We start from the raw sequence: 27,823 nt of genomic DNA, 5'->3' as shown, positions 1-27,823 counted from the left end.
ATGGGTGGCGCATCCATCAACCTCGAGAGGTTGAGGTTAGGAAAGCTGAAGATCGTGAGAAGAAGACTTCTTCAGAGATATGAGCACCAGCCGTTCATCTCCCTTCTGGCCGGTCTCTACAGCTGCCGATGGAAACGTTATCAACGCCAGAAGACAGAGCCTGGGCAATGGTGCTGCAAGAAGGTAAGAGATGGTGGACTCCAAGCCCACCACGCGAACGCAAGGTCCATAGGATCAGATACGGTACATTGTTATGGAAGGGCTTGAATGCAGACCTGTAAGTCTGGCAGTAGGTTCTCCTACTTTTTATACGGAACTTTTTATTAAATATTGGTTGAAAAAGATTTCAGATAACTTTTCGCCGGCTCCTGGGATGATCGTAGCATTTGTAGATAAATATGGAGACACGGTCCAGGTGGCCATGCGTTTTTCACCCTTTTTAGGCTTTTTTTGCACCAAATTCTTCCATTCTCATGTTACAGACAAAAGGTCATCTGCCAAACTACATGTCCCATTATACTAACGCCATCTTTAAATTCCCAAAATGTTTGGCACCTAAACTGATATTATAGGATGATAGGGATTGTAGTTTCTCAGCTGATGTATCTGGGTCACGTGGGCTACCGTCAGGAGATCTGTAAACACTGATTATTTTTTTAATTTTGTATTTATTTATTATTATTTTTGTTTTTCTTTTCTGAAATGCTTCAAATATTTATCAGAGAGGAGGGGTCTTAATTGGTTCACGGGTTTCAGCCGAAGGTTTTAGGATAAGAACAGATGATTGCATTGTGTCACCAATCAGGGGTTAAATTACAGATTGCATTCTTCGCACAAGCAGAAAATCTAATAAAAACACAAAAATGTGTTAAAAGAATGAAATATTTTATATTTGGGACAAAAAAATAACAGGAAACTGTCAGGGTACGCCTCTAAATCTCAGAATTTTTACCCCAGGCTCAACATCTCAGGGTGAATGGGCAGATTCTCAAGGGTTTTGCCCCAATCTCGGGGTGAGGGGGCAGATTCTGGGGTCTCACAGTCTGGAACTGACCCCTTCATATTCTCTTCTGATTTAATGATATCTGAGCATCCTGATTGGTGCTTTTCTCCCTGCTATATCACAGCTGGAATCCCTGCTTGAACACAGGTCGCTCCATTCCGAATATCTTTACCTCCATAAGGGCCAGTGTTAGAGCCATTTGGCCCGTGGGCTATTAAGCAGTTGATATTTGGAGATTGATGGCTCACATGGTGTAGAAAGCGTCCCTGTATGCTAATGAGTGACATTATTATGCGTTTCAGTCTGTGATCGACAATCTGTCCCACGGGCAGACTTCTGTTCCCTGCCGTAATAACTGCTTTTCGCGTTTACAGGTGGAGAACGTCTTCTTCCTCCTGCTCATAGCGACCTTTTGTCTGTCGCTGGTTTTTCTCTATTTCTGGGGAGAAGCGCAGAACGACTACAATGATTTCGACTGGTGGGTTCCTCGCCTGAGACGATGGAAAATAACAAGAATGACAAAAAGGCCCATTTTTTATTTGTAGCTGATATTGTCCAGGAACCACACCTGGTAACTTCTGAAATCCGGCTACCCGGAGCCTTCCCTTGCGGGACGCGGCCAGGACTGCCCACTGACATCAGCGGGTGGGCGGTCCCGTGATGTCGGTTGGCGGTCCCGTGACATCGGTGGGTGGTCCAGTGGTGTTGGTGGGCGGCGGGGGGCCCTGTTGACGTCGGGGTCGTCCCCGCTGAAGTCAGTGGGAAACACCCCCATTTAAAGGGCAAATGGGTGGAGAGTGGGCGTGTCAAGACATATGTTAATCTCTTTTCATGCGTCATTGTCTTTGCAGTAACTCTCTATCCCCTCTTTTTTCAGGTTCATCTATGGAAATGTGGGCTCCTGGATCCTCTGGTCCATATTAATCCTCATAGCCTCTGTGTTTCTGTTTACGTATGTCGCCATTTTAGTGGTAAGTATATTGCAGTCACACAAAAGCCACAGGGGCAATAAACCACTGCAAGGGCCATTATTTGGTCAACTTCTCTCACAAATGTCCCGGTGCTTTATTCTTTGGTGTTTGGTGCCGTTTGGGGTGTAGAAACGCCTGGGTGAGAGTTCTACCCGCTGATGTCACTCTTACACGACACATCGTGACATCACACTAGGTCATGTATTAGAAATACCTAAAATTATGAGCAAACATTTTGGGGTGAAATGCGCTTGTTTGCAGTATAACCCCTTTTATGATCTATAAAATTGAAATATTGACTAATTTAACCAGTTGGCGTCCGAAGCTGGTATAATTATATATGACTAAAAATTAGTATTTATTTTTCTTGCATCAGAAGCAATTTGCTGATTTTTTAACCCCTTAATGACTAAGCCATGCATTGTTTTTAATGATTTTAAGGACAAGGGGGCTAATATTCAGGTTTAAACAACTTCACTTTCATGTATAATACAGAAACAAAACAAGAAAAACAATACATTTAAAAAAATCAATAAATTCATATAAATATGCAGGTATTATTAAATTATTCATCAAAATGTTTGTGAAAATATATTTCTATAAATAACAAAATAAAAAAGTTTTTTAAAAAAAGTAAAAATAAAAAATACATAAAAATATCAGTAGATTCATATACATATGTAGATATTAAATTATTCATCAAAATGTTTGCGAAAAAATATATTTCTATAAATAAAATTTAAAATAAAAAATACATAAAAATATCAATATATTCATATACATATGCAGATATTAAATTATTCATCAAAATGTTTGCGAAAAAATATATTTCTATAAATAAAATAAAAAAATGTAAAAAAAGTTAAAATAAAAAATACATAAAAATATCAGTAGATTCATATACATATGCAGATATTAAATTATTCATCAAAATGTTTGCGAAAAAATATATTTCTATAAATAAAATAAAAAAAATGTAAAAAAAGTTAAAATAAAAAATACATAAAAATATCAGTAGATTCATATACATATGCAGATATTAAATTATTCATCAAAATGTTTGCGAAAAAATATATTTCTATAAATAAAATAAAAAAATGTAAAAAAAGTTAAAATAAAAAATACATAAAAATATCAATATATTCAAATAAATAAGCTGCTGTAATATTGCAGACATTCATTCCAAGGTTTATTTGTATTAAAAATTTAAAATGTTTGTGAAAATATATTACTATAAATATATAAATATATAAAGATAAGTATAAGATGCAGAGTTATATTCTTAAGTATAACCGCGCAAAAAATAAAAAATATTAAAAAATAAAAAATACATAAAAATATCAATATATATATATATATATATATATATAAAGAAAACCATATAAATAAGCCTCTGTAATATTGCAGATATTCATTCCAAGGTTTATTTGTGTCTAAAAAAATAAAAGAATCAAAATGTTTGTGAAAATATATATTAAAATAAATATATATAAATAAGCCTGCGTGAATATATAGATTCCACGGTGTACCGATGGCAAAAAGAAATAATCTTCAGAATGTTCTCGTAGAATTCGAGGATTCCTCAGAGCTCGATAGATAGAAATCAAAATTCTAAATCGCCGACTTGTGACCTGGATACGGATCCGTTTATCTTCCTCTCGGCCCTGCCTGCAATCAGATAACATTCAACGTTTTGAATTTACCCATTTAACCTGAGTTGACCAATATTCTTAATCCAAAAAGTATCTTTTTTTTCTCTATGGGTTTGAATGGGATATAAGACGGATCATGAAGAAAGGCATCTTCAATGGTCAGGACACTGAAGTCCTTGTCTGACCGGCAATTGTGCCGACGTTGGCAGCCGGCTCCCCTTCTCCGCGTTTCTTTATGGGGATTGTGATGTTTCCAATATTTAAAATAATCCACAAAGAGGATAAAGGAGTTTTCAGTCTGCGTACAAAGAACTAAAGTCCTCTTTATTTTTTATTGTGAATACTTATTTTTATTTTTTTTTAATCAGGATCACTAAGAAAGGGGAAAAACACAGTGAAAAAAATGGATTTACCCAAAAAAATAAAAATACTTGGAAAAAAATTATTAAAATTTGGACGCGAGTTATGGATTATGGTGGCCACTTTGGGCCATTATTGAAGGTCTGGGCATTCATAATGTGAATCCGAGTTGTTGAGATTAGTCATACAAATCACCTTATTTAATGAATAAGTCCCAGATTGTTATGGTCCATTGTTTTAGTAGAAGTCTCAGGCATGAAAATAAATATATTTTTATTTATTTTTTTATTATATATTTATTTTTTTAGGTTTTAGCGGTATGTCTGCTCTCTGAAGGTCAGCAGTTACACCTGCACTGGAGTCACAAGGTAGGAAGTGATTAAAGAGTAATGTCCTTAAAAGAGCAACAAAAACAATGTTTTTTTTTAATAGCCCAAGGGCGGCTGACACACTTTGTATCGTAAAAAATGGATGGAAAGAGAGACAGGAGGCTTTTAGCTTTAACCAGAAAGACTTCGTAAAAATATCTCCTTGAACACCACACTGAGCTGATGCTTTATGGCGATGCTAATGAAGTCCGTTCCTCCATAGACTTTCATTAGTCTGGCTGGGTGATTAAGACTGAGCCATTCTATTGTTCCCCACAGGCAGTATGATAAGGAGTCGGGGGTTTTAGTAGATCGGGGGTCAGATAACAGAGCGAGAATCATACAAACGGCTGATGTGCAGCTGCCTGAAAACTTTATATTATGGGGCAAAAACTACAACTGGGGTAAAAACAGAAAACCACAATATTTTTAGAAAATTATTTTTAAGTTGATATGTAGTTTTTTTGTCTATTTTTATCTTGTTATGAAGCTTTTGTTACATTCGGCACCCACTGTTTTTTTTTTTTAGCTGAGATCCATTTTTAAACTTTGATTTCCATAATGTGAAATATTTTCCATAGATTACAGAACGGATTCTAGCCCGTAATACCATTTGCTGATTTTTACAGCCTTTATGGCAGAAAATCTTTCCTAATGGACGTTTTTCATTTGCAGGTGGGAACCCTGGTGGTTCTGGTGGTCTCGATAGCCGCTTTGGTGGCTTTGTCTAAATTATGGAGCCCGGAATGGAACACTATTCTTCTCTCTTTCCAGGTTTGTCCTAAATTTTATTTAACCGTATATAAATAAAAAATAAAATACATAATAGTTTATATATAATAATATAATATATACACCGTATTTACTCGATTATAAGACGACCCCCCAAAATCTGAATATTAATTTATGAAAAAAAGAAAAAGCCTGAAAATAAGACGACCCTATTGGAAAAAAGTTTTACCAGTAAATGTTAATTCATGTAAACTATTTTTTCATATTTATTAAAAAAACTGTGAGAAAAATGCATTTTTTGTTTTTATTTCCTTTTATTTGCCAACCTGCCCCCAGTTATGCACAACTACCCCCCAGAAATGCCTTATACCCCCCCTATATGCCACTCTGCCTCCCTGATATTTTTTTTAACCCCTAAATGCCACTCTGCCTCCCTGATATTCCTTTTAACCCCCTATATGCCACTCTGCCTCCAGAAAGCCCTTATGCCCCCCCATATGCCACTCTTACCCTCCCCTGACTTACCAGTGCATCCCTAGACTTCTTCCCCTGCTGCAGAGTCCTTGGTGTCTAGTGGGGCAGCTGGTGGACGTCGCTGCGCGCAGACAACCTCTGCTGTTACCCGGGACTTCCGCCTGGGCTTCTATGAATGAGCACCGGAAGGTCATGTGACGACGGCCGCTCCGCCATAGAAGCCCCGGCAGCAGTGCAGGTTGTCTGCACGCATCGCACAGACGTCCACCGGATGCCAGAGAGGATGATCCGGGTCCCCTGCAGCGCTGCGGGGTGATCTGGATCTTTGTCTTGTAGTCAGACCTCTATTTGAGGCCTGATTATAAGATGACCTCGAATATAAGACCAATATTTTTCTGAAAAAAACCCTCATCTTATAATGGAGCAAATACGATATATATTTATTATATTATGAATGCATGAAATAGACTGTAAGCTGTACGGCGCTGCGGAATGTGATGGCGCTATAGAAATAAATGATATATTTCCCGTAGATCACTGCAGCCTATTTACACATCGGGGCCATTGCGGTGATGGTGGTCTTGTCCTGGCCGGTGGCTCTGTACTTTGTCAGGATGAATAAAACGGGTAAGATCTGGGCGATTCTAGGGTATTTCTAAGGTTCTTTTACGTTTAAAGGGACACCAGACAGCCCCCGCCAACAAAAAATATACATTAAAAGGCGTAATACCTGCTCTATTAAGCATTCTTCAACCTGTAAGAACAAATCAAAGGAAACAGAGGCATCGGGGAGGAAATAGGTGGTGTGGAAGAGGGACTGGCCCAACGAAACAGGGACACTTGGCAGATATGTATTTCACACCCCCTTTATCAGAAGTAACTCCTGATAGAATGTATTGTCCTTTTATGCTGTAATTTGACTGATCAGCCAAAGAGACAAGAAAAAGAATAAAGGTCTTCACAAAGAAATGATTACATAATAATCCTTTTCCTGCGGCTGCTGAACGGGACGCGGATTTATTTATTAAAACATGGGGTTTTTTTTGGAATGAAGGATTATTCGAATGTTCGTCAGTGTGTTCTCCCGTTTGCTCCAAAAACGTGACATTTCAGGCGGCCGCTCAAACTGTTCATTTCTAAAATCAGAATTAAACAACAGAAATAAATAAAATAATAATAAAAAAACACCAGTTGTAGATTGTCAGCCTTTGGGGCTATAGATAAAGACACCCCAGGCCTGCATGGAATACATTTTTGTAAATTAAATTTATTTAAAAAAAAAACAATTAGCATAATTTTATATTTAACCCTTTACATTAATGCCGCTAATCCACAGGTTCATATAATGCAGATCTACAATACTGAAAAACAAGCTATATGTCACCATAAGGTTCTTTCCCATACGTGCCAAGTGTCTCTATTTACATATATATATTTTCTCTGGACTCTGTGTCCCTTTTTCCCTCCCTGGCTTGTCCCTCATCTATAAATTCAGAGTATTCTTTAATCTTTCTTTAATGTAAGGAAGTTTTACTTTACTGAGAGAGTGGTAGATAAGTGGAACAGCCTCCCAGCAGAAGTGGTTGAGGGTAATACAGTGAGGGTATTAAACACGCATGGGATAGACATACGGCTCCTGAATCTAAGACGAGACCAACGACTGATTTAGCAGGAGAAACGGGTGACTAGACGGGGGCCGGATGGGGCCGATGAGGGCTGATTGGCGGCTACTGATCTGTTTGTCTGCAGTTTCTCAGGTGCTGATAATTACCCCCTACCTGATCACTCTGGTGTTTTTGTACCTGATACCGCTGGGCATGTACTCGCCCTGCATCCTGGAGGAAGGGACCCTGCCGCCCAAGCCATCCCTTATTGCACACAGAGGATCGCCCCAGGTAAGGGCAATTCCGGGTGTATCCCAGTGTACAGCGCTACAGAATATGATGGCGCTATATATAAAACAATAAATAATAATAATGTTTCTGATTATCTCCCTATTAGAGAACAGCCTTGATAATGGAACACGAAAGCATCCGAAAAAGCTGGGGGGGGGGGGTGAGGGAGAGAAGAGAGAGAGAGGGATGGGAAAGAGCGAGGGAGAGATGGGGGGATGAGAGAGACAGGGGGAGAAGAGAGAGAGAGGGATGGGAAAGAGTGAGGGAGAGATGGGGGGATGAGAGAGACAGGGGGGAGAAGAGAGAGAGAGAGAGGGATGGGAAAGAGCGAGGGAGAGATGGGGGATGAGAGAGACTGGGGAGAGAGGGGATGGGAGGGAAAGAGATGGGGGATGGGAGGGAGAGAGATGGGGGAAAGAAGAGAGAAGGAAGATGGGAGAGAGACATTTAAATACATAAAGTGATTTAACAAATGAGGTTACAACAAGGGACCGTAATCTAACACTAGAGGGTCAGAGGTTTAGATGTAATGGAAGGAGTGGTAGGTAAGGGGTACAGCCTCCCAGCAGAAGTGGTAGAGAGTCCAGTGAGGGAACTTAACGCATCGGATACCGTTTTAGTTCACGTTTCTCTTTTCTCTCGGCTGTAGCTGGCACCGGAAAACACACAGATGTCATTTGAGAAAGCCGTTGAACTCGGCGCTGATGGCTTGGAGACGGACGTCACCATCAGGTGAAAGGAATTTATAATAAATGCCCCCCCCCCAAAAAAAATAATTAAAACATTTCGGAAAAAAAACGGCATAGATAAACTGTTTTGGGCCCAGCCAAGCTGTTTGGGGTAAAGATGGCACAGGCAAGCTGTTTGGGGTAAAGATGGCACAGGCAAGCTGTTTGGGGTAAAGATGGCACAGGCAAGCTGTTTGGGGTAAAGATGGCACAGGCAAGCTGTTTGGGGTGTTAGGGATATTAATGAGACAAAATAGGCAAAACCATTATTTTGTCACACACACAAAATAACGACGCTACCAAATATTGTAGGACCACATCCACAATATGAATTTAAGGAGATACCCTATATTTTATCTCCGATCCTAAATTCTTTCAGATCGCCGAAAATTATAATTCAAATTAGATAGATATCGCCACGATAGTCAATAAAACATATTATTTATTGTGAATACAATTTATAAAATCTATATATGGGTCACGCAGTGCATAATATAAAACACAAAGTTCTTAAAACATGTCAAAATTGAATCAATTCAAATACAATATATTATCGATAGTTATCAATATGAATTAGTACTATATGAGTCTAACACACAATTAATTTCCAGTCCACTCAGCAACCAAAAATTGATAATAATCAGGGCAGTAATAAAAATATCACTATCTCTCTAATATTAGTTCAATTAATATAACAAATTAAAAACTAATTTAATAATGTCTACGAGTATTAGTGAAATTCCTAATAGATGCAAATGATGTCAAACTTCATCTATAGGTAAAAATACCTTTTCATTATTGTTATTATCACGGGTTATAAGCTGCAGTCTCACAAGCCGCCATATACAATAATGCAATATAGTACTTCCCAGAAACAGGGAATTCTATACGAAGAAGACAAAATTCATCTCTATTCAGAATAATAAAACAATTATAATTACCACCACTTGTTGCTGTTGTCCAACTGGTACTTGTAGAAGTTAATCCAGGTTCATTGGCAAAAAAATTAAGTGGAAAAGAAAATAACTTTCTACCAGTTATATAGGTTAGAACTCAAAGTAACTCCAAGAGTGAAATATGGTGCCAGAATCTTAAGATTCCCATCCTCTGGGGTAACTTTGGTGAATAAGTCCGTCCGGGTCTGTCTGTTTCAGGGTGCGATTTTTTTTTAAGGTCCGTTTCTTTTTTTAATTATCCAAGACATAAGCTTAAAAACAGAGCTTATTATCATAGCCTCCACCTCTTGATTGGAATTCTCCAATCATAACGGTGGGTTTTACCCATTAAAATTAGGATTTCTACTCATATTTACACCGTTGTAATTTTTTAATTTACCTGTGAGAGACGCTCTGGTCTAAGAATTAACTTAAAACCATTAAATATGTGTTTGGAATTTATCCTTGGTTACCCTAATCGCCAGGTGTTACCTCCTAGATAGTAACTCAGGCCTTGGTAGTCTTACCATGTATCCCCCATTCCAAGTTACATTTCTAAAGATATGCAGCGTCTACTCCTTAACTTTCTCATGGAAGATAACATTAATTGTATCATACATACTGAAACATCTCTATACATGAATACTTCTTTGTTCTCTATTATAGAGGGAACAAGGACAAAAAGAAATCATCACTACATGATTAAGTAAAATAAAATGGATCTGACTCCATTTTGTTTTCATGTAAAATACAGAATATGTGGAATACATGTTTTCTATCATAAAATATCTGACATAATCCCCCCTTTAGATTATGACAAAGCAAAGTCCAGTTTGCTTTAGAATGATCTAAACAAACATCAGATAGTATATTAACAACTTCAAATCATGTTGTCCGACATGGGACATGCAGGGGTATAATGCACGGGTTGGAACACTTTTGCTCCTGAAAGAGAAGTCATTAATGAAAACTTTCTATATCGATATCCACTTTAGTAATCATTTTACGAACGATGTCTCTGAAACAAAATATAAAGGAATGTGTCCTCTGGTTAAATCAGTCATTCCAGATTGCACTTCGTCCAAAAATGAAAATGTGTGGAATAGTATCGGGTCGTGCACAAACAAAAGTTCACGTTTGAATTGTTCATGACTTTGGTGCAGATTAATGGAGTGAGAGATTAATTTGGAATGCATGTTTGTGGTTACAATGGTATCATTTACCATAACCATTAAGTCTACTAGATACTCTCTTTGTCGTTCCATTTCCCGATGAATAGCATTGATTTCTCCTTTTAAGCCTCGAATTTCGTTCTCCAAAGTTTGAACAGAAACAGAGTTTGCGGCAGACATACCGGTTGCAACGACTGCACCTATGGCTGTACATACCAAGGCAACAATTAAGGCAACAAGGAATCTTTTAGCTCGATGATTCATTGTAATGGAGCTCGATACAAACGGCTTCCTGGCTTGTTCCAAAATTTCTTGAACGCGTCTTTGTGCTCTTTCAAGATGCATCTGGTACCAGGCCTTTAATTCAGGGAGCTGCATTGACGAAACATTGTACTGTTTTTCGATGGAGATCTTCGGGTCTAAGCTGACAAACACACGTTGTGTTAGGATCCTCTTTTCTGTAAGGATGAATCCAGGAGCTTCTTGGATCATAATGCCAGAAGATGGTCCAGGCTCTGCGATCGGTTCCATCCGCATCTCGTGACACAGGAGTAATACGATCCAGACGATCGTCACATCCTTCTTGGACATCTTTCAGAACTCGAATCCTTGTCTTAATCTTCAAAAAGAAGAATAGTATGAGAATACGTACTTGTAATATTACTTGACATTAAAACATAGCTATCCAATCTACCTATCGATATTGATATAGTTGCTGGATGGTATGGAAATCAACTTTATGGATATACATTATCACATAACATAACCACATGTCAAGTTGTATACGATACCACATTGTTGACTTGGATCTTCTGACTCCACACCGATGTTCAGTCTTCTAACTCAGAATCATTATCTATAATTCTTAACTGAGATCTGGGATGACAAGAACGCAATTGGTTAATATGAACCCATTTTTCAACAAAATCACCATCTTTAGGAATCTTGATCTTATAAGCTACTGGTGAAATCTTGTCAATTATGACATATGGACCCTTCCAAGAAGGTAGAAACTTCTTTTCCTTTACTTGGTTTCGTGCAAAGTTATACAGATAAACTTGGTCGGAGATTTCATATTCTTTCTTAGTAGTCTTCAGATCATAGTAGGTTTTAGCACTGATTGCTGCTTTTCCTAGATTCTTTTGTGCAAAAGCAAATGCATATTGAAGATGTTTACGTAGATTTTCAACATACTGATGGGTTGTTGCAGCGTTGATCAAATTATGATCAGATGTGCGATATAGCAAATGTTGTGGTAAAACCATCTTCCTGCCTGTCATCAATTCAAAAGGTGACATCTTAGTGGCGGTACTAGGTGTAGCTCTAATAGCCATTAGAACTAAAGGCAATTTAACATCCCAGTCCTTGCCAGATTCTTTCACATACTTTTTGAGTATATTTACTATGGACTGGTTATAACGCTCTACCCCTCCGCTAGAAGCTGCACGGTAGGCGATATGTAACTTGCGTTTCACACCTAGGATTTTCCACATTTTTGTCATCACTTCGCTTGTGAAATGACTTCCACGATCTGACTCGATTCTCTGAGGAAGGCCAAATCTGGAAAATACATGATTGATTAGTAATGCTGCACACATAGAACTAGTGTTCTCTCTGCATGGGATACATTCTACCCATTTGGTAAACATACATGTAACAGTTAACATATACTTGTTACCTCTTGAGGATCTAGTTACAGGTCCAATGAAATCGATTTGTATGTCAGACCAAGGTAGAGACATTCCTCGTTTCTGAAGTGGTGCACGATGAGTTGGAGCATGAGGTTGGAATTGCGGACAAATCAAACATCCTCGACAATAAGTTTGCACATCTCTTAGCATATGTGGCCAATAGGCATAATCACGCAATATTTCGTAGGTGATCTTATCCCCACGATGACCAGATGTAGGTGCATCATGTGCGTGTTGCAACATTAAACCTCTAAAGGTGGTAGGAACTACCCATTGTTGTATGCCATGTTTGGATGTTCTGATCAGCAATCCATCCATCAAATTGAATTGGACTTTATATCTCATTAAGATTCGCAAGTCTTCATTATCCTTACAATCATCATCAGTGATAGGATTGGCAATAGGATCTTTTATATACTCATAAAATCGACCAATAACGGGATCGTTCTTTTGACTAGTGATCAGATCCTCATTGGGAAATTCTTGACTCCATTGTGCAATATTAAGGTCCACTTCATTTCTAGCTTGCTGTCTAGTTATGGCTTCAATTTGAATTGATCCAATAAGATCATCAATGTTAAAAAGTTCTCCATTGATGGCTGCCTGTTTTGCTAATGAATCAGCCAAATCATTACCTTCTTTATCGATACTTTGTATCTTAGAATGACCTTTGGTTTTCTTCCAATAAATGGTCAAATCATGTTTGATTACCAATTCATCAATCTTACAAAACAGCTTACCATGCTTCACAGGTTTGTTGTTACTTCTCAGCATTTGGTTACGTTTCCAACTAGGCAGATATTCGACGAAGCTATTGCGCACGTAGTTAGAATCGGTTATGATAACAAATTCTTTAACACCATATTCAATTGCCATTTGAATGGCCTTATATACGGCACAAAGTTCAGCTATCTGACTGCTTTTAGGACCAATGCTGTATCCTACAGATATATTTGGATAATCACCTGTCCAGGTGATTCCAATACCTGCTACCAATTTCCGTTCATTATCAATGGTGATATGATATGAACAACCATCTATGTATACACATGATAGTAGTCGACAATATTCCTCGTCATACGCTTTATAAGGAGAAAGTAATTGTTCCTCTAGGAAATCATCTCCGGTAGAGTTATCATCCAGAGGTAGAGCAGCACAATCATGTAGATCTGCTAGTCCCTGGGCAACTACGTTCTTCTTATTTTGATTATAACGGACTTCTAACGGCCATCCCTGTAAGAATAAAGTCCATGCAGTAATTCTACTGTTAGAAAGATTACCGTCTCGTATCCTGTCGCTCTGCAAATATTGTAGAGGTTGGTGAGCAGTTTCTACAATGATCTTCTCGCCGTGGATATAGCTCCGAAAATTCTGTAATGCCCATACCGTAGACAATAAAGCTTTCTCACAGTTGTTGAATTTCACTTCAACCGGTGACAAGGTTTTGCTTGCATATGCGATGACCTTGTTCAGATTATCCTGTTTTTGATACAAAACCGCACTTATGCTTAAATTAGTAAATCCTGTTTCCAGATAGAAAGGCTTACCTCCCTCCGGATATGCCAAACAGGGTGCCTGAGTGAGTTTTCTCCTCAGCTCATCCATGGCTTTGTCCTGGGCCAGTTCCATCTTACGTCTTTCTTAAGCAGCTGTAAAAGAGGTTTTGTTAGTTCTGCATAGTTATCAATAAACTTACGGGAATAATTAATCATTCCTAGAAATGATCTTAATTCTTTGACATTGGTAGGAGTTTTGGCATTCAGAACGGCTTCAACTTTCTTCTTCTGTGGACTTAACCCTTCAGAAGTTACCTCGTGTCCAAGGAAGTTGACTTTGGTACGACACCATTGGGCTTTCTGTAATGAGAGTTTAACTCCTGCCTCTCTTAATTGAGTAAGAACATATCGGATCTCCAGAATATATTTATCAAAAGAAGTACTTTTGAGTAAAATATCATCCACATAGGCCAAGGTTCCCCTTTCAAATGCATCAGGCATAACTTTATGCATGAATACAGCAAATTCATGACCAGAATTTATGTAACCAAAAGGCATCCGGGTCCAAGTATACTGCTGTTTTCCAAATGTAAAGGCCAACTTGTATTGGTCCTCCTTGTGTACCGGAATAGTCCAGTATCCCTGGGCACAATCTACGGCCGTAAATATTTTGGATCCTTGCATTTGTACCAAGTATTGGTCTATGTAGGGTACAGGCCATCCAGACATATACACACGTTTATTTAGCTGTCTTAAATCAGCACACAAACGCCATTGACCATTAGGCTTCAGAATTCCTAGGATGGGGTTATTATACGAACTGTGCACAGAACAGATAATGCCACGGTCCTTTAAATTCCGAATGATATCCTGTAGCGCATCATAGGACGCTAAAGGTAATCTATATTGCTTGATACATACGGGTGGTAGATCGGGATCAGTCTGGATCCTAGCGACATGAAGGTTAGTAAAACCACAATCATAAGAATCTTTGGCAAAGATCTCTTGGAACTCCATTAGGATTTCCCTTAGCTGTTGACGTTCACTGTCATTAGAGCAAGCATCAGCCATGGATATCTGTTCTTCCACCCTTTCCTGAAATCCAGGAAAAACTTTAGGTTGACCTATTTCAAAGGATTCCTCAAGTTTAGAGGTTAGGTCCTCTCCAGGTGGATTAATTTTCTTTTGGTCATGATATTCTTGTTCATCAATTAGGTGGTCAAAGATGATGGAGGATTCTTCAATCCTGCACGAACCTTCACCTATATTGAAAGGATAAACAGATTGGATAGTAAATAAACCTTCTGGAATAGAATTAAACGTTTGTTCCACTATTTGTTCTTCTGTCAAGTATTCTTCAGGAATGAGACCTATTACATGATTTTGAAATCCAAAAGTATAATATTCTGAATCCAATGCCAAACCTACAACAGTACCTTTGGATAAGGTAATATTATGAGGTGCAATGTTGTTTATAACAACATAAATAGGGTTTCCATGAATATTTACCATTGGTGTAGGTGTTACCATGATACCTAGCTGTTGCATCCGGTTGGATAAGCAGATAAATGCATTGAGATTTCTCAATCTCTGGCCTTTCTTAATCTGTATGGGTAGAAGAAAGTTACTACTCCCTTGTGGAATGGTTACATCTTCAGGTACTTGAACACTGACTGCATATGGCAATAACTGTGCCGATTTCAGTGCTTCATCTTCATCCTGAAATTCACAAGGATCGCCTTTTAACCTGGTCCAAAGATTAGAATTAATCAGATCCAGATGGATAGCAAAGCGATGTATGACATCATTTCCTACATAAATCTGGTAACGAGGTTCGTCCAACACCAGAAACAAATGTTTGGCTGTCTTATTTCCGATAGAAATGGATAACAAACATTTTGCAATAATATTATGGCTATCCGATTCGCCGTCCAGATTATGGATCCACCTGTCTTGGGGAGAAAGATACCGGATCATTTTAGGATTAGCGATCTGTTTTAACAGACTTTTGTTGATATAGCTGTTTTCGATCTCCAAGTTCAACTTGGCATTCTTACTTCTCCCTAAATCATTCACTTGAACAGGAAAAAATAAATTGTTATTAACCCTTTCAATTTTATCAAGGAATTGAACATGACCTGCTGATTCCACAGATTCCACATAATCCCTGTGAAGAGAAATGGTTAAAATATCGCCTTCCAGAGATACATTTCGGATCCTTTCCGGTTGAACTTTTATGGAATGATCATCTGCAGGGGAAATAAAATCGTTAACCTGCAAAACAGTAACATCAGATGACTGACTATTCCTAAAATGAATTTCAATTGAGTCCGGCCTTTCCTCAATCACATGGCAATTACGCCTGGATTGCTGATGAGACTTATCATATGGAATGGGTACTTTGGTTTGTGACCATACAATCCCATTCACACAATCTATGATTACATTAAGTCTTCTGAGTAGATCTATACCCAAAATCAATCGGTCATAGGGGAGATTTACCACTATTACCGGGTGTCTCAAGGTCTTATTACCTATGGTAAACTTTAACCAGGTAGAACCTACGACATGAAGGGAATTACCTCCAACACTCAGCAGAGTATTTGGAAAATCTCTTAGCTTTGGCTTTTCCGCTGCTAAATCCATTACCTTCTGAAAGTACACATTTGACAATATAGTTGCCTGTGACCCAGTGTCAATTAACCCCATGAAGGGATGTGGTAATGAATCCTGTACATTTACAGAGACATAATATCTTCCTTCATATTCTTCTAGTTCACATAAGAACTTAGAATGTGTCAGCATATCACTTGTCTTCCATACGTTACCTGTCACGGCAGTAGTTCCAACCTGTACTGATGTGTGCACATCCTTACCCACTAGTTCTTCTTTCTCAGGAATGTCTTGAGCATTCAAGCTGTTACTAGCGGTCGGCATCTCATCGGTTAACTCCTTCAGAGTCGGCTCCTGGGAACTAGGTGCTTTTAAAGACAAGTTAGCTTGCGGACTCATTTGGTCTGGCTGCAATATAGAAGATAAAGTTACAGACACGTCCCCCCTAGCCAAAAGTGGAGGGACCACATAGGTTTTACCATCATTATTAACACAATCATTTGATAGATGATGAGGATCTGGAAGTAAAACAGGGTTAGGAATTATATCATCTGATAACCATCCCTGCATTGCCACATCGGCTTTAACTTCGTTATGATCTATTGCGGGGGAGCTGGCATTGTGGCAGGACCTGCCCCTAAAAAAGGATTGGTGGTCACTGTAGCCATAGTTTGACTAAATTTAGTCATTTGCTCCGTTAACAATTTGATTTGGTCACTCATTTGATTGACATGATGACGTAAATTGTTTTTCCCATTCCTGTACTGCCTATTAGGTTTGGAGTTATTTGGCTGAGGCTGTTGGGAGTTATCAGACTCAGACTGACTGGATCTGTCCCTATTAGTCCTGTAAAATTTCCTCCTTGCCTGAGGGTTTTTCTTCCACTGGGAATTACCCTTCCTCCACTGTGGATTCTTTTTGGCAGTAGGACTTTGTCCTTTGTTATCCTGGGATTCCACATTAGGAGTTTTAGGCCTGACAACAGGTGAGGCTGTAGCCGATTCCTGTTTCTGAGGTTTTGGGGATTTAACCACCTCAGCATAGCTTCTCTTTTTCTGAGATTCTAATCCCAGATGGGCTTGGGTTTCTGCCACCTCTTGTCCATGAAATTTCTGACTCTTTTTATCAGGCAAATCATCATTGGCATGCAGTACTGTATACAGCGTCATGCATTCATTAACAAGCCAGTCTAATGAGCAATCGCTATCATAATCTCTAGCAAGATTTGTCCGAATTGGAGAAGGCATTGCATAGAAGAAAAGATCACGGAATTCTCGAGAATCATATCTGGGTTTACGTTCTGTAAGAGAATAAGCGTTCTTGAGAACAGTTAAAAACTCTCTAGGACTTTGGTGAGGCCTACATTTCAGATTATACACAGCCTTCTTAGCAGCGGAGACAGTTTTATACTGTCCAAACTCAATCTTAATCTCATATTTCATTTTAGACCAAGATAGGGTTCGCATACTTTGTAAACCTTCAAAGTAATGTCTGTGATGACTTGAAAAAGTCCACGACACATAGTGTTTCTTGTTGGAATCATCATCCATCCCCAAAAACTGCATTGCCCTTTCAAATGATTCTAAATGATCAGCAATATTAGCTGTGCCTTTTCTAGAAAATTCAGCAACAGTCTCCTTAAGGAATTTAATTACCTTAGGGGCATCATAGACAGGTACGGGTAATTTCTTAGTACCCTTTACTGCTCCTTTAAAGTTACGGGAGCGCCCGTCTGATCTGTGTGTTCTGGCCGTATTGGCACCTTGTAACATCACAGAGGGTTCACCTGAAACATGACCTTCTGAATAAACGGAACATTCACTATCACTTTTATCACTCTCCTGATTCTCATCAGAGTCAGAGGAATCACGTGTATCAGAACATTTAATCTTCTGATTCCGCTGTGATTGGACAGAAACCACCTGGTTAACCTGTTCTTGTAGAGTTTGTAATTGCTTACTTAAACTCAGAACAGTAGACTCTGTTACGGTGGTGTGGGTTTTAACCCCTTCATCACCTTCACCATACAAAGATAGCTTAGGCATTTGCACACTATCCTGTTTAGACAATTGGACTTGGAGTTCTCGTATCTCCCTATGACAATTATCCAGATCATAGCGACAATCCGTTTCCCTGCTCTTAGCATCAAAGTACTGGCCATGAAGTGCCAAATGCTTATCAGTCAAATCATCAAACTTTAGTCTCAACTGTTTGTACTCCGCCTGGGTATCATTTAACTGATCCAGGGCTGCTTTGGGAACTTGCAATTCTTTTTGGAGATTAGACACTTCTTTTTCTCTAGTTTCACGATCTCGCAACAACTGAGAAGCCAATACAAGAAAATAGGGCCAGGATGAAAAGATTAACCCTTCTCTCTCCTTCAAATCAGATGTTTGAACAATAGCATTCAATTTTCCGACAAAGGGTGATCCTTCAGACCATTCATTTATTAGGGTCATTTGTACTTCACCCTTAAGGGATTGGAGCCACTCTCCATAATTCTCTTTGATTTTCATATTTTTATGATAATCTCTCATAATATCCTGTTTAATGTTATTAACATGTACCAGCAGTTGTGCTTTAGACAGCAAAACATCTTCACCAGAAGTAGCACTCGATTTGCTGGACACAAACATGTTTTATGCACTGATCAGTATGCAATACACAGTACCAAAAATATACTATGTGAAACAACAGAAAACTACCGTATATCAAGAATTGGAACTATTATTTTACGTGAAATATCTCAGCAGTGCCTCCAATTATGTTAGGGATATTAATGAGACAAAATAGGCAAAACCAATATTTCGTCACACACACAAAATAACGACGCTATCAAATATTGTAGTACCACATCCACAATATGAATTTAAGGAGATACCCTATATTTTATCTCCGATCCTAAATTCTTTCAGATCGCCGAAAATTATAATTCAAATTAGATAGATATCGCCACGATAGTCAATCAAAAATATTTATTTATTGTGAATACAATTTATAAAATCTATATATGGGTCACGCAGTGCATAATATAAAACACAAAGTTCTTAAAACATGTCAAAATTGAATCAATTCAAATACAATATATTATCGATAGTTATCAATATGAATTAGTACTATATGAGTCTAACACACAATTAATTTCCAGTCCACTCAGCAACCAAAAATTTATAATAATCAGGGCAGTAATAAAAATATCACTATCTCTCTAATATTAGTTCAATTAATATAACAAATTAAAAACTAATTTAATAATGTCTACGAGTATTAGTGAAATTCCTAATAGATGCAAATGATGTCAAACTTCATCTATAGGTAAAAATACCTTTTCATTATTGTTATTATCACGGGTTATAAGCTGCAGTCTCACAAGCCGCCATATACAATAATGCAATATAGTACTTCCCAGAAACAGGGAATTCTATACGAAGAAGACAAAATTCATCTCTATTCAGAATAATAAAACAATTATAATTACCACCACTTGTTGCTGTTGTCCAACTGGTACTTGTAGAAGTTAATCCAGGTTCATTGGCAAAAAATTAAGTGGAAAAGAAAATAACTTTCTACCAGTTATATAGGTTAGAACTCAAAGTAACTCCAAGAGTGAAATATGGTGCCAGAATCTTAAGATTCCCATCCTCTGGGGTAAATTTGGTGAATAAGTCCGCCAGGGTCTGTCCATTTCAGGGTGCGATCTTTTTTTTCTCTCTCTTTTTTCCTCCCTTTTTTATTAAAGACATCAGCTTTTAAAAACAGGGCTCATTATCATAGCCTCCACCTTTTGGTAGGAATTCTCCAATCATAACGGTGGGTTTTACCCATTATAATTAGGATTTTTACTCATATTTACACCGTTGTAATTTCTTAATTTACCTGTGAGAGACGCTCTGGTCTAAGAATTAACTTAAAACCATTAAATATGTGTTTGGAATTTTTCCTTGGTTACCCTAATCGCCAGGTGTTACCTCCTAGATAGTAACTCAGGCCTTGGTAGTCTTACCATGTATCCCCCATTCCAAGTTACATTTCTAAAGATATGCAGCGTCTACTCCTTAACTTTCTCATGGAAGATAACATTAATTGTATCATACATACTGAAACATCTCTATACATGAATACTTCTTTGTTCTCTATTATAGAGGGAACAAGGACAAAAAGAAATAATCACTATATGATTAAGTAAAATAAAATGGCTCTGACTTCATTTTGTTTTCATGTAAAATACATATATATATGGAATACATTTTTTCCATCATAAAATATCTGACAGGGGTAAAGATGGCACAGGCAAGCTTTTTGGGGTAAAGGTGGCACAGGCAAGCTGTTTGGGGAGGAAAGGCAGCACTCACAAGCAGTTTGAGGGCAAAGCTGGCATTGTGGGACGTGCTGCTTGGTGAAGTTGACTGGTCTGGGGCACTATGTGGTTTCTAGTAATGCCGCTGCTTCGAGTCCCGCGCCAGTTCTAAAGTCAGATAGAGCAGTGGCATGAAGTGAGAGTGGAGTGAAACTATATTCACTGAAATGTGTTTAATGCTGGTAAATCCCGTAGATTCCTTTTTTTTTCTCATGTTTTCTTTAAATGTTTTGTTTCTACAAAAGGAGGTCTTTAAAAAAAAAACACATCCATTACTGACGATCGTGCCCTAAAAATACACGTTTGTGTGGGCGGCTCGCTCTATAACAGCCGCAGCGAGCGAGATCTATACGAAACCGCGGCTTGGCCAGCTTCTCAGCGTTTCCACGTTGATGTTTTCTCTGCGTGATCCCATTGTACGGCGCTGCGGAATATGGCGGTGCTATATCACTCAATTATTGCAGAATAGCTAATGATTCCTCTTTGCTGGTGAATCTCCTTAACATATTGCTTGAAAATGTCACAGTTTTGTTGTGTTTTGGCACCAAATGCTTCTGCTTTCTACTTTACTGAGAGGGTGGGAGATAAGTGGAACGGCTTCCCAGCAGAGTTGGTGCAGGAAATCAAATTTCATTACATTCTTTAAGGCAAAAAATATATACCCCCCCAGCGCTGTATGCAGTTATACATTTTGTATCTCATTTTGCCCCAATAATCTCCCTTTATCTGCAGACCTGGAGCCGCCGTTGCTGTCAGTCATGTGATATTTTGGGTGCCTTTTCCGGCTCAAACCCCACACTGAGCTGACGCTTTATGGCGATGCTAATGAAGTCCGTTCCTCCATAGACTTTCATTAGTTAGAGAGTCTAGCTGGGTGATTAAGACTGAGCCATTCTCTTGTTCCCCACAGGCAGTATGATAAAGAGTCGGGGGGGGTTAGTAGATCGGGGATCAGATAACAGAGCGATAATCATAGAAACGGCTGATATGCAGCTGCCTTAAAACATTATATTATGGGGTAAAAAACTACAACTGGGGTAAAAAAACAAAACAGAGCGAGATTTCTGAAAATGTGTTTTTTTATCTGATACGGGGAATAAAGCTATGATGATTCTGATGGATATTGAAATACTCGGTTTAACCCCAAACCTCTGCTGTGAGAGGAGTCCCCGGGTCGGATATTTCCACCCCGTGTATTTCTGGATAGACCGCGTTTAATTATCCGCCACCAGTTAAGGATATAAAAAGATTTGGGTTCTATAAATGTTTTTGCCTCCTGCAATTTAGGATAAAAGAGGAAACTTTGTATATTCTTAGATTAAAAAAAAACACATTTCTGCGTCTGCTTACGGTGCAAATCTTACTGTAATATAAATCTAATAATAAATAATATTTATTTTCATCATTGTTTGCGTTTAACTGCCCCAGATGCTGCCCCTCCCCCTCGGGGGGGGACCTTTATGGGCTCCTAAAATTCTAAAGCATTTTACTGGTCAAGGTCGCAGGAGTTTAATTAGATTCACTTGCAGCTGCCCTCAGATTCCTGTCATCGATTGGCTGTTTAAATTCACTCACTGTATTAGCCTCTACCACTTCCCCTGGGAGTCTGTTCCACACATCTACCATAAAGCTTATACCTCTTATGCTTTACTCTTCAGGAATACAATGTAACAAGCTTTCTTGTGAATGTTTTCCTCTCCCTTCAGCCTTGATGGAGTGCCGTTTCTGATGCACGACCGCACTTTGAAGAGAACGACCGATGTACAAGACGTCTACCCCGACTTGGCCGAGGTCAACGCTGCCACGTTATCCTGGGACAAGCTTTCGCGGCTCAATGCCGGCAGCTGGTTCCTGAAGGTACTGGGTTTTTGCGTCTGTCTTGTTGCCATCCGGCGGCTTTTATCGTCGCTGTAATATTCGGATCTGTCATCATAAGAATGACTGTATAGATCAAAAACTGGCGCTAGAAAATGTTACTGATCGAATGACACGGATGGCCTCTGGAATCAGCCGTTGGTGGCCCTGCAGAGTTTTTCCCCGAGCGCCTCTGCTTTCAGACTGGCGTGTCATTGGCCGAGGAGGGTCCAGCCTCCCACCAACCACTGAGTTGAGAGAGGGATTCCTTGAGCAAGATGCACAGATCAAATGTCCCATGATCCCTCAGTGCGGACTGTATCGGAATTCTCCCGTCACCCCGAGCAGGAAGTTGGAAGCCGCTTCCTGTTCTCTCCGTCCCCTCAGCCTGAGCAGGAAGTTGGAAGCCCCTTCCTGTTCTCTCCCTCCCGTCAGCCCGAGCAGGAAGTTGTAAGCCGCTTCCTGTTCTCTCCCTCCCGTCAGCCCGAGCAGGAAGTTGTAAGCCGCTTTCTGTTCTCTCCATCCCGTCAGCCCAAGCAGGAAGTTGGAAGCCCCTTCCTGTTCTCTCCCTCCCGTCAGCCCAAGCAGGAAGTTGTAAGCTGCTTCCTGTTCTCTCCGTCCCGTCAGCCCGAGAAGGAAGTTGGAAGCCGCTTCCTGTTCTCTCCCCATGTTGTTTTAGCGGACGGCGCAGAAGCCTCTAGCGCTAGAGATTGTTTCCAGCCGCGCAGGTCCCTCCGTAACGCTATTATCACAGATATCACAGGGTGCGGGGCGATTTACATCCTGTGATGGGGCAGCAAGATGGCGGCTCCTGCATACAGGAAAATGAGGAGCATTCCGCCACTTGCTTTTGGGGAACCCAGGCGTCAGACAGATGTGTTAAATTGTTAGCCATGCGCGAGGAACCTCATGGGGACGATATAAATGACCTCTCCTGTTCCTCCCTACTTTCCAGAACAAGCCTTTTTCCAACGTGGCGTCTCTGACACCGGAAGATCGGAAAAGAGCGTTAAACCAGTCGATTTACAAACTGAGCGATTTTCTGGAACTGGCTCATTGGAATAATAAGAGTGTTGTGTTCGACCTCTACCGGCCCCCAGACGGCCATCCCTACAGCGATTCCTGGACTGGCCAGATCGTGAAGGTCATCCTCAACGAGACGTCCATTGATCCTCGGCTGGTACAAGAGTTTTTTTTTGCTATTATCTGCACTCATTTTAACCCCTTAATCACTGGTCTCGTCTTAGATTCAGGAGCCGTATGTCTATCCCACGCATGTTTAATACCCTCACTGTATAACCCTCTACCACCTCTGCTGGGAAGCTGTTCCCCGTATCTACAACACTTTCAGTTTCTCCTCCGTCAGGGATGTCATTGGGATTAAATAATAAGGAAATAACGTAATCAAAAAAAAAGGGAGCATCGGGGAAACCCTGCGTTCCGACTGATTATCTGTGTATTTCAGGTCTGTTGGTTAACCAATGATGTGACGTTAGATGTCCAATCCATGTCACCCGAGTTTCAGAAGACCCTGGGGGGCAAGGCACCCGTCAAAAGGCTCGTAGCCAATCGCGTTGTGAAACTCAACCTTCCATACAACGAAATGTCCTCTGACGATATCAGGTAAAAAAAAAAAAAAACACGTTTGGTGGGGGGCTTTTTGCTAAGATTTGGTTAAATTGGAGGAAAATTTATGAATTTTTATTAATTTTTACAACTTAAAATGTAGTAGAATTATCCGAGCGAGTCGATGAAATGAGTAGGAAGGTCTGATGTCATTTGTAACGTCTCAAGGATGATGGATCACTAAGACGTTGACCAGGGGAGGGCTGGCAGCCTAAGGCCTGGGGGGCAAGTCAAGTGAAGTGGCTCCGCCCCCTCGCACTCACCTTTCACCCCTCACGCTGCTCCCATCACTATGCGGCCATCAGACTGCTGGAAAACTGATCTAAACGGCCGCTGGGTGCTGATGCCGCCGGCCGGAGCTACTTTAATCCTTTTTTTTATTTATTTAATATGCCGGATCGGCTTGCCATATTAAAAATAAATAAATAAAGTATTAAAGTAGCGCCGGCCGGCAGCATCAGCACCCAGCGGCCGTTTAGATTCGATTTCCAACAATCTGATGGCCGCATAGTGATGGGAGCAGCGTGAGGGGTGAAAGGTCAGTGCGAGGGGGCGGAGCTTTCACCCCTCACGCTGCTCCCATCACTTGGCGGCCATCGCATACGGCCGCTGGGTGCTGATGCCGCCGGCCGGATCTGCTTTAATACTATTTTTTTTTTCCATTTAATAGCCGATCCGGCTTGCCATATTCAATTTTAAAAAAAAGTATTAAAGTAGCGCCGGCCGGCGGCATCAGCACCCAGCGGCTGTTTAGATTAGATTTCGGGCGGCCTGCCCCCCTGCCCCCCGGCCCAGCCCGCCCCTGACGTTGACTCAACTTCTTAGTTTTGGGACAGCCCATCTAAAAAATATTTGAATTTGCAGCTTCTTTAAAACGAATCTCCCAGCATTTTTTTTACTCCTACTAGAATCAAATTAAAAATATGTTTTCCAAAATATTGCTGTTTTCCGTTAAACTAATTGTAGTTTTTGCCCCATAATATGTTTTCAGGCAGCTGACCCCAGATCTACTTGACAAAGACCCTGACTCCTTATCATACTGCCTGTGGGAAACAATAGAATGCCTCGGTCTCATTACATTTCTGGGGATTCTGACATTTAGTTTTTTTTGGAAAGTGCAGACGTGAAAAGCTCCAGAATTGCTCCCCTGTTGTGTTGTAGAGACAGCCCTGGCACAGACAAGATTTTTTTCCCCTTGATTCTGTCCCTTTAAATCTGTTTGGCCAATCAGGGCCTTTCCAGGGTTCCCTTTAATAGTTTGCACAGAATTAACGCTCCATATTGTGACGCAGGACGTACGCCGCTGCCAATATATCCACCAATCTGTACGTGGTCAGCGAGCCGTGGCTGTTCTCTCTGGCGTGGTGCTCTGGAGCTTACTCCGTGACCACGAATGATGTGCTGGCCCTGAAACGGATGGATCGGCCGTTATTTCTCATGGTGAGTAACAACAAGTGAGCTGTCACAGTATGGATCGCTAACTGAGATAAGTTTTACTTTACTGAGAGGGTGGTAGATACGTGGGACAGCCTCCCAGCAGAAGTGATGGAGGCTAATACCGTGAGGGGATTTTTTAACATGCATGGGGCCGGCGCCTGACAGTAATTTCCACGTTTCTATGATGTGTTTGCCGTATTGTTTTTCAGACTCCGGCGGAATACCGCTTAATGTGGATTCTCACAGATTCCGTTTCCGCGCTGCTGATCGCGCTGATCTTTCTTCTGCATTGGTGAGTCCGACGAGCGCCATCTAGAGGAGGCCCCGGGAATGGCTGCGTTTTGGTGGAATATGGACCGGCAGCATTTATTATCCTGACTACAAGTCCCATGTTTAGGGTGATAAATGCTATTTACCTACACTGCCTCTGGAATTGGGGTCCAGGGCCACTAACGGGAATCTTGGGGCCCTATATAAATCCTGCCTCCCATTCTATGCTCCTCCCACCACCCCATATTCCATTCGCTGCCCGGCCCCATTCTCCTCCCACTATCCTGCCCTATTGTTGATAGGAGCAACAAGGACTTAATGCCCAATAAGGGGCCACCTGGGCCCTAAAGCCTGCCAGGACCCAGACACCAGTAGCGGGCCACAATGACCAATGAGGGAGGTTGGCCCCCCGGCTAGCCAGGGCCCATATAGGGGTAGTCATTGTACCCCTGTGATGGCAGCTCCCTGTGTATATATATATACTTATATATACTGATATCCTCGCCGTTATGTATGCAGCGTCTATACCCCCTTATCTGCTTCTACTTCCAGCACCATGGACAGGGGTGAGCCACGGAGGGCGCCCACTCATGGTCAGGAGAGAAAAAGTAGCCACAACCCTCCCGTAATACGCTCCTGCTCGTAGCCGGAAGAGATAGAACGACAGAATAAGAAGATGCCCGGCATTATTCCGTTTGCAACACCCGACTCCTTTTTTCCTCCTTAATAATCAGCATAAAGCGTGAGGCTGTTGGGGAGAGCGTTTTCGGCACCAAAATGGAATTTGCTGACACGTCGGAAATATTATCCCATAATCTCATTAGCATTCCTTCCATTAACCATTTCACGCATTACCCAGTGAAAATTACCCAAAACCCGCCAAAATAACGGCGAATGTCTCAGATTCTCCAAAGGGGTCGATTAAACGCTGCCGTGACATTATATTTCTCGCTTTCCAGTTGGCGGAGGGATACGTTGTCGAAACAAAAGTATAACTCAAAGCTTTGGCACTAAAGGGGTTAATATCATCCGTACCCTGCACCATTCGCCCTCTGGTAACGTGGCATTCCGTTGCTGGACTCCGTTGTTGCCATAGTTTGGAATTCTCGCAAAATTTACCCAAACTCTTGGGTTTTCGAAAATAACAGGACTGGGTTTTGGGGTAAAAGGGCAGATTCCTGTGCTTTCTACACATTTTAAATGACCAAAGAGACCCAAAACTTTTGTATAAGGGGTGTGTGGCTGGAGGCGTGAATTCATTTCATTTATTTTTATTACACATTTTATGCTACTCGCTAACGAGGATTTCTAAGTTTGGTGTATTTATGTATTTATTTATTCATTTTGGTCTGGCCAATTCATAAATGACATTTTATCACCTTATGTCAGGTGGCGAGAGAGAGGACTATCATGTTGCCCCGAAAACAACGGCCTGCTTGAAGGTAGATTTTTATATTTCTAAGTAAAATTGTAACTTGTTTCCTTTTCAACACCAATTTAGGGCAATCTCCCTCGCTGCTTATTATCGCCCCCTGCTGGAATGATTAGAGAATGCAAATGGCATGGACCGACTCGCACAACATTGTTTTATAAAATACATTTAAATATTCTATATATGACAGACAGGACTACATTCTTTATCATTATTGTCAGGAAAAGTATAAAATCAATGTTTTTTATGCAGACTTTAAACTTACTTGTAAGGAAAATATTAAAAATCCAAATTCCAAACACAAAAATAATAATACATTTCAGGATCACAATTTAGTAAAAATGTATTTTGTTTTGTGTTAAACAAATATATATTTTAGAACCAAAGCTATTTTTGTTTCTTTAAATTTTCTGCCTTTTAATAAACATTTTTGTTTGGCTTTAAGTGGTTTTATTGAATGATGCTTACCTGTCACCTGTAACCTATGACATCACTTTCAATGGTTCCCCTTTGCAGACATCCAGATGTCTAGACATTCTAGACGTCTGATGTCACCGCAACGTCATGATGTCATGTTCTTGTTTTGCAGAGCTTGACATGTCGCTGTCAGAAGAAGGATATGGCAGAAGTCAACCCACATCTCCAGCGGTGCAATGCGTCACGAAAAGCCTCGGTTGTGCCGAGACTAAATGAGGCTTCCGACTGGCGAGGTCATAATGGATCTCATATCGGTGTCGTTGGATCACAGATCACTTGA

General features: G+C 40.2%; 1 protein-coding gene across 1 annotated transcript; it reads left to right on the top strand.

Moving 5' to 3' along the window:
• On the top strand, positions 1-27,823 carry LOC149279833 (glycerophosphodiester phosphodiesterase 2-like). The gene is made up of 15 exons (XM_089500830.1): positions 1-183; positions 1,378-1,481; positions 1,881-1,974; positions 5,030-5,128; positions 6,094-6,187; positions 7,310-7,455; positions 8,105-8,187; positions 22,154-22,304; positions 23,257-23,481; positions 23,767-23,924; positions 25,220-25,367; positions 25,574-25,656; positions 26,187-26,200; positions 27,024-27,076; positions 27,656-27,823. The coding sequence occupies exons 1-15, from the start codon at positions 1-3 to the stop codon at positions 27,821-27,823; spliced, it is 1,803 nt and encodes a 600-aa protein (XP_089356956.1).

The sequence above is a fragment of the Sceloporus occidentalis genome, unplaced genomic scaffold (genome assembly GCF_023333645.1).
Source record: "Sceloporus occidentalis isolate IW3139 unplaced genomic scaffold, rSceOcc1.0.p SCAF_160, whole genome shotgun sequence".
Lineage (NCBI taxonomy): Eukaryota > Metazoa > Chordata > Lepidosauria > Squamata > Phrynosomatidae > Sceloporus > Sceloporus occidentalis.
The sequence above is the reverse complement of the archived record's forward strand: the minus strand, read 5'-3'. Positions and strand labels throughout refer to the sequence as shown.

Bases quoted from the DNA above. Each gene is read 5' to 3' on its own strand.
- LOC149279833 (XM_089500830.1), top strand. From the start codon at position 1: ATGGGTGGCGCATCCATCAACCTCGAGAGGTTGAGGTTAGGAAAGCTG. The intron at 1,482-1,880 runs GTGGGTTCCTCG...CTCTTTTTTCAG, and splicing joins GACTACAATGATTTCGACTG to GTTCATCTATGGAAATGTGG. The intron at 22,305-23,256 runs GTACTGGGTTTT...CCTACTTTCCAG, and splicing joins CCGGCAGCTGGTTCCTGAAG to AACAAGCCTTTTTCCAACGT.